The 16533-nt window shown below is 45.6% G+C and overlaps 1 protein-coding gene across 1 annotated transcript in view; it reads left to right on the top strand.

Annotated features, from left to right (window-relative positions):
- Window positions 1–16533, top strand: part of LAPTM4B (lysosomal protein transmembrane 4 beta) — a 35551-nt gene that overhangs the window by 1338 nt on the left and 17680 nt on the right. The window contains exon 3 of the mRNA XM_015560889.1: window positions 16001–16113. Coding sequence (XP_015416375.1) covers window positions 16001–16113 — 113 coding nt within the window. The remainder of the gene's footprint in view (window positions 1–16000; window positions 16114–16533) is intronic.

Below are 16533 nucleotides of genomic sequence, written 5' to 3'. Positions count from 1 at the left end.
GGTGATCCCTATACGTTTCTTATCAGACCGCAGGCAAGTCTGATTTCCTTCTTAAGGCTGGAACTTTTAAAGATGCTGTTTGTATGGGAGCGACGATTATCAGGGCGGTGAGGAAACCTGAGGCTCCTCCCAGTGCCTGCTCCAGGTGGACTGTGGGCACCCCTAGGCTGCGCCAACGTGGGGTGGGGTCCCCTTGCATTTCAATTTCAGGTTTTGTGACATCTTGGTGTGGAGGGTTACACCTGAGCCACTTTTCAGGTGAATACCACTGCATCACAAGGAAATACCTTAACATGGTAGTAAGATAGCATGTAGGACTTCATTAGTGAGAACACGATTTTCTTAATTATCAAAGTTTTTTGTTGAAAGATATTCAGGATATATATATATATATATACGCACACACATATATATGACATTATATCGAATTGTGTAGTTGTGCCATTTTAAGCAAAACATTTTCTCCCAGGGACTGTGGTCTTCTCTGTGCTATTTATAGTTTCAACTTTCCTTTAGTGGGTGCCCAGGACACACAATAGAACTTTTTGGCCTTGGAAGGTTTCAGGCAGATCTTTGGTATGTGTGGGGTTTACTATTGTTCAGTGCGAATGCAGATACTAGTTAGAACCTCAGTGTCTTGTCTCAACCCCACCTTTGCTACAAACCAGGAAATCCTTTACAGAAATGTAAAATGACTGTCTAGCAAACAGATAGGAGGAGACTTAAGACTTTTTCCTGCTCTTACTGATAATCAAGACAGACTCTTTTATACAAACGACTTGTGTCCTCCTTGCAAACATTGGAATTTGCAGACTTGCACGTACATCAGTGGATGTGATTTGCAAAATCTAGGGCACCGCATTAGGCAAATGCACTTCGTGATGTGATCTATGCAAAGGATAAATCTACTTGAGCCCACTGCTGGCGGTGAGCCAACCGACAGTGTCCGTGTGCTAAAAGGAGAACACTCCGCTGGCTTTCTCCACGAGGGAGCACGCTCTTCGTGGAAAGTGGTGATCGGGGTGCATGTCTTAGCATTTGGAAATATGTGGCCCTGTGAAAGGTTAGAAAACTTCCCAGCAGGTGTAGGAATGCCACATTAGGGAAACCTAGTTCATGGGAAACCTGACTTAAGTACTGGTAATCTTTATTAAAAGTATTTTTTATTTCATAAAACAATTTTAGGCTTTTTTAAAAACAGCGAGAGTTTTCCTCATACCTTTACATATAATTTGGTTATCCAAAACTTTGATTTACAGGAACAGTGTTAAGCCAGGGCCACGGAAGAACAAGGCACCTCCCCCCCCCCCCACCAGCCACGTGGCTGGAATGCCATCAGTTATCAGGAAGGGGCAGGTTTTCAGGAAAAACGGGTAGGCTTCCGGGAAGATGTTCAAATAAGAGTCCCCTGGAAGGGTTCTTTCTTAAACTTATAAATCATTGCCAGGTAGGTAAAATGGACCTTACTCATGCATTTTCTAGTTGTTTCCTACCACCACCATTTATTAAGGTTCAGTGTGCCAGGTACTGTGCTAGATTGGCATAACCTTAATTTTTATGTAACCCTGTAATTATTTCATTCCCATTTTTTTAAATTGATTTTTTTGGTTTGTTTTTTTAGAGAGGGAGGGAAGAGAGAGAGAGAGAAAGAGAAAGAGAAAGAAAGAGAGAGAGAAAGAAAAGAAAGAGAAAGAGAGAAAGAAAGAAGAAAGAAAGAAAGAAAGAACGGAAGAAAGAAAACAAACTTCAATCGTTTGCTTCCTGCACTCACCCCTACTGCACAGAACCGCGCTCCAACCAACTGAGCCACACCACTCAGGGCTCTTCTCCCATTTTGTAGATGAGAAAACCAAGGCCAGGAGAGCTCAGATGGTTTACAGTAGGTCCCATTGTTGGTTCGTAGTCTTGAGGAATGTTTTAGTCCAGTGGTCGGCAAACTCATTAGTCAACAGAGCCAAATATCAACAGTACAACGATTGAAATTTCTTTTGAGAGCCCAATTTTTTAAACTTAAACTATATAGGTAGGTACATTGTTATTAACTTAATTAGAGTACTCCTAAGGCTTAGGAAGAGCCACATTCAAGGGGCCAAAGAACCGCATGTGGCTCTCGAACTGCAGTTTGCCGACCTGTTTTCACTGTTTTACTTTTTAAAAGTTGGGTGTGTGTCTTGTTTTTGCCTTGGAATGGTAAAGGTTTCCTTCGGTCCAGTAACAAAGCATATTGATTCAGGTATTTATATTGGAGATATTTTTATTTGTCTTTGTTTTATTTTTTTTCTTTCCTTTATTGAGGCCTAATTCACATGTGGTGAAATTCACAGTACAGTTCATTAAGCTGACAAATGCAGGTGCCTGTGTAACCCACATCCCTAGAGAACATTTCCAAAAAGTTCCCTTGTGTCTCTTCCCAAGTTAATCCCTGCCACACACATCCCCACTCCACAGGCGAGTCTAACCCGTTCATAAAAGTGGAATTAGTATTGTGTGTATTCTTTTGTACCTAGTTTCTTTCACTTAGCATAACCATTTATGTTGTTGGGGTATATTAGTGGCTTGTTCCTTTTTATTGCCGAGTGTTACATTATTGTAGGAATATACTGCAATTCGTGTATCCATTTGCCAGACAATGGACATTTGGATTGTTTCCAGTTTGGGGCTGTTATGGATAAATCTGCTCTGAGTATTCTTGCACAGGACTTTTTGTGGACGTATATGTTTTTATTTCTCTTGAGTAAATACCTAGATACGGAATTGCTGGTCATTGGGTAGATGATGTATGTTTACTTTGTAGGCAAGTGCCAACCAGTTTTCCAACGCAGTGCTGCCATTTTACACTCCAGCCAACAATGTATGGAGTTCCAGTTGCTCCATCCACATCCTTGTCAGCATTTGGTGGTGTTAGTCTTTTTCATTTTAGCCGTTTTGGTGGGTGTGTGGTGGCAGCTCAGAGTGACTTTAGTTTGCATTTCCTCATGACAAGTGATGTGGAAAGTTTATCTTTGTTTATTGGCCAGTCCTATATCTTCCTTTGTGAAGTGCTATTTATAGCCTATTTTGGAGGGTTTTGTGTTTTTTATTGATTTGTAAGAACTATCCGTGTTCAAATCTGTAGACGATTTTTATGCATTTATTTGAGCCAAACTGAAGACAATTGCTGGGAAGCAAAATCTCAGCGGATTGAGAAAATGTTCTGAAAAATGGCAGTTTTACCACTGACTTTATACATCAAAATCAAGGGGAGATGTAAGGGGGGTACCTCATGAAATCCATTGGTGATAGACTCGGGAGGTGGGGGAGAGTAACGCAGGGAAACCTCTGGGATTGGATAAGAAGTGAAATGCATAGCCTGGCAGTGGCTGAGCGTTGACCCATCAACCAGGAGGTCCAGGTGAAACCGGACAACCAGTGGGCCCAAGCTGCCCATCACACTACTTGAGCCAATGAAGCAGACGGGGTTGAAACCTGTATGAGCGTTTATTCCGATAAATGAAATCCATTGGTGATAGACTCGGGAGGTGGGGGAGAGTAACGCAGGGAAACCTCTGGGATTGGATAAGAAGTGAAATGCATAGCCTGGCAGTGGCTGAGCGTTGACCCATCAACCAGGAGGTCCAGGTGAAACCGGACAACCAGTGGGCCCAAGCTGCCCATCACACTACTTGAGCCAATGAAGCAGATGGGGTTGAATCCTGTATGAGCGTTTATTCCGATAATGCCGGCGGTATGGGAGAGCAGCAGGTCACCCACGAAAATCTCTCCCCCTCCCCCATAAGCCAGATGCTTATATGGGTAGAAGGACAGAGATTATGTGGGAAAGTCGGAATTACAGGCCTGGGGAAGTGGGGACGATTTAATCACCTCAGGTTACAAATCGTGTGGTCTGCTGGGGAAGGGGGGTGTCGCAGGACCAGATTACAGGCTGGGTTGTAAAGAGCTGCCTCCAGGACTAGATTGTTCGGGCCATTTCCTTAATGATAGGCTGTTGGGGAATGAAGGATGGGCTGCATTCTGCTGTCAGCGCTCATGTCCCAGAGCATGCCACTCTCAGCCAGGTTAGAATGTGCTTGCCCGAATCAGACCAGAACCATTCGGGTTAACAGAGCATGATTAATAGTTCTTATTTCATTTCTTATAACTAATAGCTGGTCCCCAGTATTATATTTCTGCCCCTGACAGAGGTTCTATTCCTGGTCAGGGCACATGCCCAGGTTGCCCGCAAGATCCCCCATAGGGGGTGTGCAGGAGGCAGCTGATTGATGATTCTCAATCTCTCTCCCTTCCTCTCTGAAATCAATAAAAACATACTTTTTTTTTTTTTTAAGTCGGTGGGTACAGGATAGTTAACAGTCAACAAGGAACACAGTAACAATAACAAGGAAGGGATTTGTGGTCTCCCCTTAGGGGGCTTAGGGGGCGGAGGAAAGGAAATTACTTTTTTGTTATTCTCAAGGCTTGTTATCGGGTATGTTATCCTGATGCAAAATGACAACAAACAGACAGTTCAGGGGAAGATTGACTTTGGTTAGAGAAAAATACTGCCCTAGGACATGACCACCTCCTCCTCCAACTGCTTTTAGAAAACTACCAGAAACGGTCCTGGTAGTTGAAAGCTTCTGTCTTTGGTACCAAGCCTGGGTCATCCTTTATGCATGTTATTCTTTTTATCATCATCCAAGTGTGTGTTTCTTAAAACCTCATTCTGAGGCTCCTAAACCAGGACTAGTGTCATAGGGAAACTGAGGCAGAGAGTTGAACAGCAGTTTGCAGCCACCTAGTAAATCCTATCTTCCCTAAGCCGGGGACACTTAAGAGTAAATGATTTGCACTTCTCCTCCCCAGCCACCCTACGCAGGGAGACAGGGACAGAAATCTAATTAGTGCTATTTGCCAACCAGGCTCAAGGACAAATGAAAATAAACCTCATGTTGGTACATCAGCATAAAGCTGATGAATATTCTGTTGAAACCTTCCCTGAGCCCTGCCCTAAGATTCCCACCTGGCAGAGAGAGATAAAAGCCTGGAGACAAAGGACCCAGCGTGTGCTCTCCTTCCTAGCAGCTTGCCCATGCCCGTCCCCCCTCCCCTCTTCCCTCTTCTGCTCTTCTCCTCCTTCCCCCACTGGCATGCACCTAAAACTCTCAGGGACCCCAGGAGGCTTGCAACCAGGGCAGCAATGGGCACCAGCAGTTCCTCCCAGATAAACCAACCCCCCTGAACCTGTCCCCAAGGCCCCCTTTTCTCTGACTTCTTAGGCAGACCTGCTCAGGGCCAGGTCCTCTTTCTGGTAACAATTCCAGGATATGTCTGTTTCTGCCACCCATTTTACTTTTTTTTTAATTTTCACCCGAGGATATGTTTTTATTGGTTTTTTAAAGAGAGGAAGGGGGTGAGAGAGAGAGAAAGAGAAAGAGAAAGAAAGAAAGGAACATGGATCGGTTGCCTCTGGTACACTCGACAGTAGAACTGAACCCCAGACCTGGGCATGTGCCCTGACTGGGAACTGAAGCCGCCGCCTTCTGGTGTATGGGACGGAGCCACACCAGCCAGGGCTTATCCAAGTGTATTTTAGGAACTTAGTCATTCAGCAGAAACATACTGCATGCACCTCCTTGTGCCAGATGCTATTCATAGGGTAGTTGGCCATGCATCAGATGATAGAGGATGAAAGTGCGGAGTAGCTGGTCTCATTGGCTTATGACCTGGCCTTTCAGATAATCAACTAGTTCACTTTGAAGGTCACAGCTTGCTTGTGTGCCCAAGCCGGAGAGGGTCTCTGTGTCCCGGGAAGTCCTGGTGCAATAACGATTGATTTCTGTCTGGGCAGTAAAACTGACATCTTGTATTTGTCGAGTGATGGATAGTTGTTTTCAGTGGGTTTTCACATTGGTTCTCATTTAGGCCTCAAAGCTGCCCCTAGGGATGGGCACAGGAGATGGGGATATAGGCTCTTTAAAGATTAATAGTTTCTTTCCAGCTGTCGGTCTGGAACTAGGTCCATGCAGAATATGGACCAACTCATAGTAATTTATGTCATCCTTATTGTCTAGTTCTTCCCATATTACAGGAGATTGTAAAAGACTGAAAGACTAGGCTAAAGTCTGAACATTACTCTGTAGGTAGTGGGGAGGCCTTGAAGAATTATCCATGGGAGTGATAGGATAAGAACAGTTTTTAAGGAATTTTCAAAGGGCAGGCTGTTTTAAGTAGGTGGGAAACCGGAAAGGGTATGTCACAGGCCTCCAGCTATGGGGTACTGCAGCAGGCACAAGTCTTTCCAGCACAAGTCTTTCTTTCTTTTTTTTAAGATTTTATTGATTTTTTACAGAGAGGAAGGGAGAGGGATAGAGAGCCAGAAACACTGATGAGAGAGAAACATCAATCAGCTGCCTCCTGCACAGCCCCCACGGGGGATGTGCCCGCAACCAAGGTACATGCCCTTGACCGGAATCGAACCTAGGACCCTTCAGTCCCTCGGCCGATGCTCTATCCACTGAGCCAAATCGGTTAGGGCCCAGCACAAGTCTTTCTTTCTTTTTTTAAAGATTTTATTGATTTTTTAGAGAGAGGAAGGGAGAGGGATAGAGAGCCAGAAACACTGAGGAGAGAGAAACATCATCAGCTGCCTCCTGCACAGCCCCCACGGGGGATGTGCCCGCAACCAAGGTACATGCCCTTGACCGGAATCGAACCTAGGACCCTTCAGTCCCTCGGCCGATGCTCTATCCACTGAGCCAAATCGGTTAGGGCCCAGCACAAGTCTTTCATTTGCTAATGGTGCAAAGGATATGGATGGGAATTGTTACTCCTTAGCAAACGATCCAAGTCTCTGTTGTCAGCCAGACGTTTTTGATCTGCATTCAGAAATTGAATAAATTTGAATAGTGAGGGCTACCGGATTTGTGAGATATCTCCAATAAGCCCTTTATAAAAGTACAGCCCCCCTCCCCCGTACCCCTCCCCAACCTAATATAAAGGATCCAGGGCAGTTCTATAAAATATTGGCTAGTGAAGATTTCAGTGGTATTTCATATCCTTTTTATATTTTGATGCACATTATAGTAGATATGCATCAGAAATTTTTGAAGACCTGACCAATGTGGTTGGAGCATCGTCCTGTACACCAAAAGGTGGTGGGTTCGATTCCCAGTCAGGGCACATACCCAGGTTGCGGGTTCGATTGCCCCATCAGGGTGTGTGCAGGAGGCAGCTGATGATGTTTCTCTCTCTCCCTCGCTTTAAAATCAATAAAAAAATTTTTTTAAAGGAACCTTTTAAGGATGGGCTGGCCAAGAAATAAAGATCGCCACCACAGCTGTTTTATTAACCATTTGTACGCCACAAGCGTCTATCGACGCAAGCGGCGGACCTTTTTAAATGAAATTCAAAATATCGTGGCAGTTAACTGGTTAATAATATTACTCTCCCTCGTACCCACTTTAACTATATCTCACTTAACTAATAAAGTATCAAGTATTGAAGTGGTCCACATGTATTTTACACACTAGGTTGTGTATTATGTTTAACTAAATGTGCAGTGTCTTCGTTTTGTCAGCTTACTTTGAATCTTTGCCAGGAAGGACAAGGCCACAGTTAGTTTCTCCTTTGCCACCCACCCCCTTTGGTCAGATATATTATTATGTTCATCAAGAGATGATGGAAATAGAGTGTGGGCCTTAGCCGCATAATCCCTGCTTTCTCCTCCCTCCCAGCTCCATGGGCTCTTAGAGCTTCTGGAGCCTTAAGAGTTCTTGAAGAGCTATCAAGTGGTTAACCCATTTTACGTAAAGCAAAGTAAAAGTTAAGCAAAGATCATACTTCTTCAATTGTTCTTACGCTTTTAAAGGTTTAGTGTTGCCTCTTTGCAGTTGCAGCTTGCAAGGAAAAGTTATTTCTCAGGGAAATATGTGGGGGCCAAAAAATGTGTGAATGAATGCAATTTCAAATTATTAGTAAGTGTGAGCTTATTTTTTCCATTAGCCTTGAGCTGCTAGAATTACGTGGCTCCTTGGTTCCAGAGTGCAGAGATGATGAAGCAGCAATACTTGGCACATAGTAGGTACTCCCATTTGTGTCGACTAACAACAGAAGGCTGAAGGGTTGCAAAAATGGAGGCATTGTAGGTTGGGGAAAAAAGAAGCACTTACGGGGTCACCCAGGGAAGACCAGATGGGATGCATCAGAATTAGGCCCTTTCTTAGTCCGTCCTCAGCCTTCCTGGACCAGAGATGGGATCTTGTATTTTGTTTTTTAATGTATTTTTTTATTGATTTCAGAGAGGAAAGGAGAGGGAGAGAGAGATAGAAACATTAATGATGAGAGAGAATCATTGATCGGCTGTCTCCTGCACGCCCCCCAACTGGGGATGGAGCCTGCAACCCGGGTATGTGCCTTGACCAGGAATCGAACAGTGACCTCCTGGTCCATAGGTCGATGCTCAACCACTGAGCCACGCTGGTTGAGCGCTTAATGATTTTTATTAGAGTGAAAATCTGATTCTCAAGAAAGAAAAAGAAATGAAGGTTATGACAGCCTCAGACGAGTACCTGAAAGATCATGATTTCTTCTAACCCTTTGATACTTTTTTTAAATACACAGTTTATGTCTCGATAGCCCATCCTAAACTAGGCTGTGGGCTAGGCCTGTCTTTTCACATTCAGAGACCCAGAGGGCTCTTTAAGACATACTTATTCTTCCCTTCGCCACCATCCCCACCCCGAGTTTCCCCAAGGCCCTTGGACTGCATGCCTCTTTCTGGTCTCAACCCGGGGACCATCCTTTGCCTCTGTTCGCTGTCCAGACACCTTTCCATTTATCATGTGGACACGGGATTCTCGGAGCATATCATGGCGTCTCAGCCCGCGAGTGAAGATCAGAACCCAGCCGAGTCCGTCCAGAGATACTGGGGTAGCTGCTGCTGGGTGGCAAGTCGGTTTCATCTCGCTTGCCAGGCTCCTGTCGCCGGGAGCATGGCTGTCCAGAGCCCTCCCTTGGAAAGAATTCCGAGCCTGCTGACAGGTGGCTGGTTGGCAGGACCGGCCAGGGCTTGTGAACGCAATGTGGTGACTTCTTGGGAGGAGCCTGAGTTACTGGAAAGACCGTGGGTGATATTTGTAATCAAAGGACCCAGGATCAAGTCCATAATCCTGGACCACTATATGCGCTTGATCAGGCTTTCTCTGAAGTCCGAGAGTCTCCGTCTATAGCAGCGGTTCTCAACCTGTGGGTCGCGACCCCTTTGGGATGGGGGTCGAACGACCCCTTCAGGAGTCGCCTAAGACCGTCGGAAAACACATATTTAATGACATATTGTTTTTGTGATTAATCACTATGCTTTAATGATGTTCAATTTGTAACAATGAAATTGGGGGTCACCACAACATGAAGAATTGAATTAAAGGGTCGCGGCATCAGGAAGGTTGAGAACCACTGGTCTATAGAATGGTGTCATAGAGGAGGAAGAACTGCTTCAGTGATAGAGTGGTATGTGTGGTGGGCTCTTCATCACCCAGGAGGAAGACATGCTGAAAGGATGGTGGTTGTGGGCCACAGGTCAATCCAAGGGCTTTGTTGAATATTAAAATTTTGCCTGTTGAAATGGGGTTCTAATAGAGGTACAACTTCCATTTTACTGCCTTTTTAAAAAATATATTTTATTGATTTTTCTACAGAGAGAAAGGGAGAGGGATAGAGAGTCAGAAACATCGATGAGAGAGAAACATCGACCAGCTGCCTCCTGCACTCCCCACTGGGGATGTGCCCGCAACCAAGGTACATGCCCCTGACCGGAATCGAACCCGGGACCCTTGAGTCCGCAGGCCGACACTCTATCCCCTGAGACAAACCGGTTAGGGCTCCATTTCACTGCTTTATCTTTTTACCTCAGTATGTAACTTAGAGACTGCCATATTGGCTGTAATGATACTCTAACTCAGGGGTCCTCAAAAAGAGTGGGGGGGGTAGAGGGTAACGTGGGGACAAGGACACATATGTAATTTCTTAATCAATAAAAAATATATTTAAAAAAAAAAAAAAAGTTTGAGGACCCCTGCTCTAACTCATAGTTAGATTATAGCTCTAACTTTGAGTTAGATTATAATTAGCAGAATAGCTCATTTTTATGCTTTTGTTTCCTTGGACTTTCTCTTAACTTTTAATTCTTATTTTAAAAATATATTTTATTGACTTTTTTACAGAGAGGAAGGGAGAGGGATAGAGAGTTAGAAACATCCATGAGAGAGAGAGACATCGACCAGCTGCCTCCTGCACGCCCCCTACTGGGGATGTGCCCACAACCAAGATACATGCCCTTGACCGAATTGAGCTTGGGACCCTTGAGTCCGCAGGCCAGTGCTCTATCCACTGAGCCAAACCGGTTCGGCTTAACTTTTAATTCGTAGTCACTTTGTCTGATATCCTAAAATGAATTGTGCTGTAATCTTTGTCTATCAGGATTTCCAAAAGCCTCTTGCTTTCTGTTAACAAAAGTCATCTCCCCAGGAAGTCTTCTTGACTAGTGTAAATAGTAGCAGAGCAGAATTCCTTTTCAGCCAGTGTATTTGACTATCTTCCCCACTAGACTATAGGCTACCTCGAGGGGTTTGCCATAATAATAATGTGATGCTTAACATAATGCCAGACATATATTTGTTGCCTAATGGATAATTTTTGAATTGGTTAATGTATTAGAATTTACTTGGCTGTTGACATGTGTTTACCCCACTGGACTACTAATCCTTGGGGGGAAAGGACCATGTCTTATTCATTTTTGCGTAACCCAGTTTTAAGTAGAGTGTAGGACACAGTAGGTGTCTTCCTGTGTTCAGGACATATTTGAAAACTGAAGAAGTGATTTGAGGCGTAGTGTGATCTCTTTATCGACTAAGGGTTTTGGTAGCTTCTGATAGGGTTCTGGCATCTGGGGATCTCCTTAATCCCAGCGCAGGATTCAGAGGACGCAGAGCGGGCTGTGTCTCTCTCTTTAGTCTCCTCTGCTTCTGGTTCACCTTCCTTCCTTGGTTATGTCCCTCAGGGTCTCAATGGCAAAGCCCCGGGAAGTCTGCCCTCCGCCCCCCCAGTCAGCAGGCCTTGTGCTCCAGGTTTGGCACCCTGACCCAGCAGACTGTCAGAGGTGCTGCTCAAGCCTTTGCTCTCATCATCTTTTCTGGAAATCAACAGATGCCCCCGGGGTATTGCTGCCTTGTCTTGGAATCTTGCTTCGCCTGGTAATTCTTCACTTCCTTGTCAGTTCTGTAAATCCTTCTCACAGGCATTTGCTTATATTTCATCCAGATTTTCTAGTTGTCCTCAGCGCACCTAGTTCAGATCACTGGAAGTGGCAGATCCCTTCATTGTTATTATTTTCTTTTACTCCAACATTTCTCCCCTATTATGCCTATTTCCAAGTTTTGACTTAAGTGCCAGCCAGGTTTGTTATTGGTCATCTTCTTATCACTATTGTTTCTCTGTAGAGTCTCAGGTTTAATAAGAATTTTCTATAACATTTTAATAATAACATTCTGTAATATATTTAATAATAATAATAATTTGTAGTATATTTTGTAATAAAGCTTAACATATCTTTGAAGCTTTAAATATTTTTTCCGGACTCTGAAAACAGACACTCTGGAAAAATATAAAAAGGTATAGTGATAATTAAGGGTACACGTCATCTACAAACCTACCACTTGGTTTATAACATTGTATGTTTTAGTGTTTTTAGTCTGTTATTTATACATGTGAGCATATTCCAAATGTAAGTAATAAAATTCTAATCAGAGAACATTTTTAGACTGCAGTTTTCATTTAACAGAGTACTGTGAACATTTTCTCGTCAGTGTTTTTTGAATATGATTTTTTGATGCTTAGTTGGGATTCTGTTACTCGGTTGTAATGTTGTGTAGCCACTCTCCTACTTCTGTTTCAACTTTTCATAAAAGATAAGTCTGCAGAAATCATTTTTGGACACAACTTTCTGTGCCAATTATTGTGTCATTACTCTCAGTGGGTTTGAGTGTTCTTAAGTTTCTTTTATTGAGGCTTTGAAAAAGGGACAATTACCTTTTACAGTTTCCCTGGTTTAGATTCAAGCTGAGAGTCTCACTGTTCATCTAGGACAGTGGTTCTCAACCTTCTGGCCCTTTGAATACAGTTCCTCATGTTGTGACCCAACCATAACATTATTTTCGTTGCTACTTCATTACTGTAATGTTGCTACTGTGATGAATCATCATGTAAATATCTGATCTGCAGGATGGTCTTAGGCGACCCCTGTGAAAGGGTCGTTCGACCGCCAAAGGGGTCGCCACCCACAGGTTGAGAACCGCTGATCTAGGATCTGATATGACGAGAGTGAAGTGCGCTTTGGATTCCAGGAGGATATATGAGGAACTAGATAAATGCCGCCTTAAGTAATTGGGAGGAAGTTGAATTGAGTTACATATGGAAGTAATCATTGTCAAGAACAAGAAAAAATATGTGACACGCCAGGAACACTTTGTAAACAGAATAGAAACAGTGTGTACACCACCTACCAGAACAGACGAAGCAAGTCCCAATGTACCCTCAGTGAGCACTAACTGAATGGGAGATTAAATACACCCTCTCTTGCTTTTCCATGTAGATTGGCTGTGGCCATTACATAGTCTGCTGCTGGCCGGCCATACCATCTTGCTGGTTCTCATTTGTGGTGACATTTCATTCTTAGAACTGATGATTGGGTAATTTTCATTTTCTCTCTTTGGTGAAGTACTTCTCACTCAGTGTTTGTGGGCCTTTCACTTTAATGGACCTTTTCCATCTGACCCTGCTCAGTTGTTTCCATGGCTGGTCCTGCCCACCTCCCCGCACCCCCCTTCCTTCCACAGACCTGGATCACCCTATCACCCTGCTGCATTCACATCACCCATGGCATGTCAAATTCCACCCAACAGTTGGGGTTTTGCATAATTATACGGTAAATATGTGTCAACACACCCCTTCTGTTATGAAATACTCGATTAATATATTTTTATTTATTTCAGGGAGGAAGATAGGGGGAGAGATAGAAAGAAACATCAATGATGAGAGAGAATCATTGATCGACTGCCTCCTGCACGCCCCTTACAGGGAAGTCGAGCCCACAACCTGGGCATGTGTGCTTGACTGGAATTGAACCTGGGGCCCTTCAGTCTGCACGCCAACATTCTATCCATTGAGCCAAACCAGCCAGGGCCATCATATCTTCATTTCGCTTCTTTCTCTGGACTGTCTCATGAACAAGGGCACCTGGAAGGGGGTGTGGCCCCAGGACTGTGATCTGTGGCTTGTGAGCACAGAGAGAAGGGCCATCGGGCTAGCAGTACAGCAGCCAGTGATAGTTACGGGAGCAGCTAGGGCATAGCCAGGCGTCGGAACCAGGGCCCACTCCGGAGTGAGAAGAACACACCAACCCGTAGCCAGGACAGCGTCGTCAGGAATGATGTGATGTGTTCAGGACTGGACACAAGACTAGGTGGCAGTCCGCTGTCAGAGTGGGAGGAGGAGGCCTGGGAACCAAAGGATGAGTACAAAGAGGATCAGAGGCCAGATGGACTTGGATGCCTGCACGTACTTTTCAACACACTGTGTCTAGAGTCAGCCTTGTCAGAGTCCTTCACAGGCTCTTCCTTCTTTCTGATGATGACAAGATGTATCCGGTTGCCCAGGTTTGAAATCTGAGAGTCTTGTTGGTTTCCCTTTATCTTTGCATCTAGTCACTTTCTAAGTCTCTGAAAATTCCACCGCCATGTGGACAAGCCTGGGGTTCACACCAGGGCTCTTCCACACATAGGACCTAGCATAGTCCCTTAACCTTTCCAGCTGACGTGTAAGATGACAATTAGAGGTGAGTAGGTGCCGCCTTATCAGCTCTCAGCTGGACTATTGCAGTGGCTTCCAGGTGGGTTCCTCATCCACGGGAGCCTCCCCGTCTCCTCCAGCTTGGACTTCTGATGACATAGCTCTGATCATGGCAGACCGCACCCCAGAAACCTTTTCGGCATCTTCATTAACTGCGAATAAAGCCCCAAATTCCTTCCTATCCTGGTGTGGAGGACCCTCTACCATGGTACCGCTTGCATTTCTAGCTTCGCTCCCTAACTGTTCCATCCCTATACTGTGTTCCAACCAAGTTGGACCATTTGCTGTTTTTAGCTCCGGCTCCTGTCCCAGGGGCCTTGCTCATATCTGAGCTTGTTCTTGATGCCTCTGAGGTTCCCACACCTTCTCTGCTTCCCGGGCCCTGTCCAAATACTACCCCGGTTGCACCTCCCAGCAACCCCTCTCAGACACAGGCCTCAGTAATGTCTTCCTCGGAGCTTCGGCTCCTTCTCTGGATTTTTGTCGTGTTTGCTGCTTGATGCTGTGTGTTATTTCGGTCCGTGACTTGTTTAACTTCCTGTTCTCAGTCCTGGAGAGTTCTTCCTAAGTGCTCAGCAAATGCCTGGTCTGTTGTAGGCAGTTAGTAAAACGTATTGTCAGTAAGCCAGGCAAGGGCATAGCAACATGCTGATTAAGGGGTGACAGGCCCCTGGGAACTGAAAGGACAGGAAAGCCCCTGCATAACCCTGGCTCAGGAGAGCTGATGCCAGCCAAAACCTTTTATATGGTTCTTGCTGAGGTGTGAAGAGGCGAGGGAAATGCCCTGGTCGGGTAGCTCAGTTGGTGAGAGTGCCTTCCCTATATGCCAAGGTTGCAGGTTCGATCCCTGGCCAGGGCACATACAAGAATGAACCAATGGCCGAAACCGGTTTGGCTCAGTGGATAGAGCGTCGGCCTGTGGGCTGGAAGGTCTCAGGTTTTTTTTTAGCATGCCAGTCACTCTGCAAGGCTTTTCACCATACATTCTGCATGTGAATGCCCATCGGATCACATTCTTCCTTGGTGTTCTCCACCGGTGTCCTGTTATACTTACACAGTCCACCTCCACACCCCGCCCTGTGGGATGCCCAAGTCTGGACCTTCTGAGACTAGACAGACCTTACCACCTCCTCACTTTCCCTCTCTCTCTTCCCTTCCCTGTTACACCCCTTCATGGAGGCACAGCCCGTGAATCCCAAACGTACGTCTTTCCTTTTCAGCCATAAAGCTGACCTCATTGTGAGGATATTTTTTTCCATTGGTTTTTCAGAGAGAGTGGAAGGGCAGGGGAGAAACAGAAACATCGGTGTGAGAGAGACACCTTGATTGGTTGCCTCCTGCACGCGCCCCAACCAGCGCCAGGGGTTGAGCCTGCAACCCAGGAACGAGCCCTGGACTGGAATTGAACCTGAGACCCTTCAGTCCGTGGGCCAATGCTCTCTAAGCATTGAGCCAAACCGGCTAGGCGGGCATGGGCAGTGTTCTTAACCCTGAGCCTCAGTTCTTTCATCTATAAAATGGGACAATACAGCACCTACTTCATGAGGTTATTGCAGAGATCCACATAAAGCACTTAGCACAGTGCCGAGTGTTTCCCATGTTGAGTCACTAGTAGTGATGCTGTTTTTTAAGATCGAGAACAGAATAAGAAGCACAGAGGTGGGAGATCCTCAGGAAGATGATTTCCTCTCAGATGAGCTGAGCTTGAAGTGTCCAAGGGGGATGCATTCGGCAATACCTAGGAGACAAGTGTGGGCCTGGGACAGAGAGGGGCTCGTGTGCTACTGCAGGATCCAGGATCCTGGCTGTGCCACTGAGCTGGGCACCCCTCTCTGACCCTTTCCTGCATCTCAGAACTCTGCCTGAGCTTGTGAAACACGGCTCATCACCTGCAGACACTCGCTCATGGGCACGTACGGGGCTAAGTGCTGGAGGCCCGTTGTGCGTTTCCACCCACCGGCTGCTGCGGGTGCTCGTGCTGGGTGCTCGCTGCTCCGGATGCGGGCTGAGCGGGCAGTGAGGTCTCCGTGGAGGTTAAATCCCCTGTGGTCAGTGTCCTTGTCTTTGAGAGGGACTGTCCGCGGGGAACGTGACTCACCTGTTTTCTTTCTGACTGCGTGCAGGTCATCAATGCCGTGGTGCTGTTGATTCTGCTGGGCTCCCTGGCCGACCCCGACCAGCGTCGCTTTCCGAGTTCGGAACTGGGAGGTGACTTAGAGTTCATGGATGACGCCAGTAAGTACATCAGGTGGCAAGTGTAGACATTTTGGTATTTGCAAGGGCAGGGAATCCGGCTTCCAGTCCTTCCTATGGAATTACAAGTATTGATTCGTGGGCCCCTAGGAACTGATAGTTAACTTCCCATCGTTACAAACCAAATCAGGTAAGTCTTTGTGCGCTGCCCTCTGTGTTCTCGGTGTAGGAGTCTAAATAAGGCTTCTTTTTCCTGTTTTCATCTTACGTTAACTTGCCCCCTTTAAAAACGAATTGCTTTGTCATCATCTTTTTACCCTGGCCTTTGGGTCTTTTAGGGAGGAGGAAGGTTAAAGATACATGGCAGGATGGAAGGTTAAAGGCTAATGCAGGTCTTACTGCATCTGCTATTGTTTCAGGATTTACCTTTCTTCCAGGAGGTGATCATTCTCCGCCTGGAAA

The sequence above is a fragment of the Myotis davidii genome, unplaced genomic scaffold (genome assembly GCF_000327345.1).
Source record: "Myotis davidii unplaced genomic scaffold, ASM32734v1 scaffold390, whole genome shotgun sequence".
In the NCBI taxonomy this organism is placed as follows: Eukaryota; Metazoa; Chordata; class Mammalia; order Chiroptera; family Vespertilionidae; genus Myotis; species Myotis davidii.
This window is presented reverse-complemented; position numbering and strand designations above follow the sequence as displayed.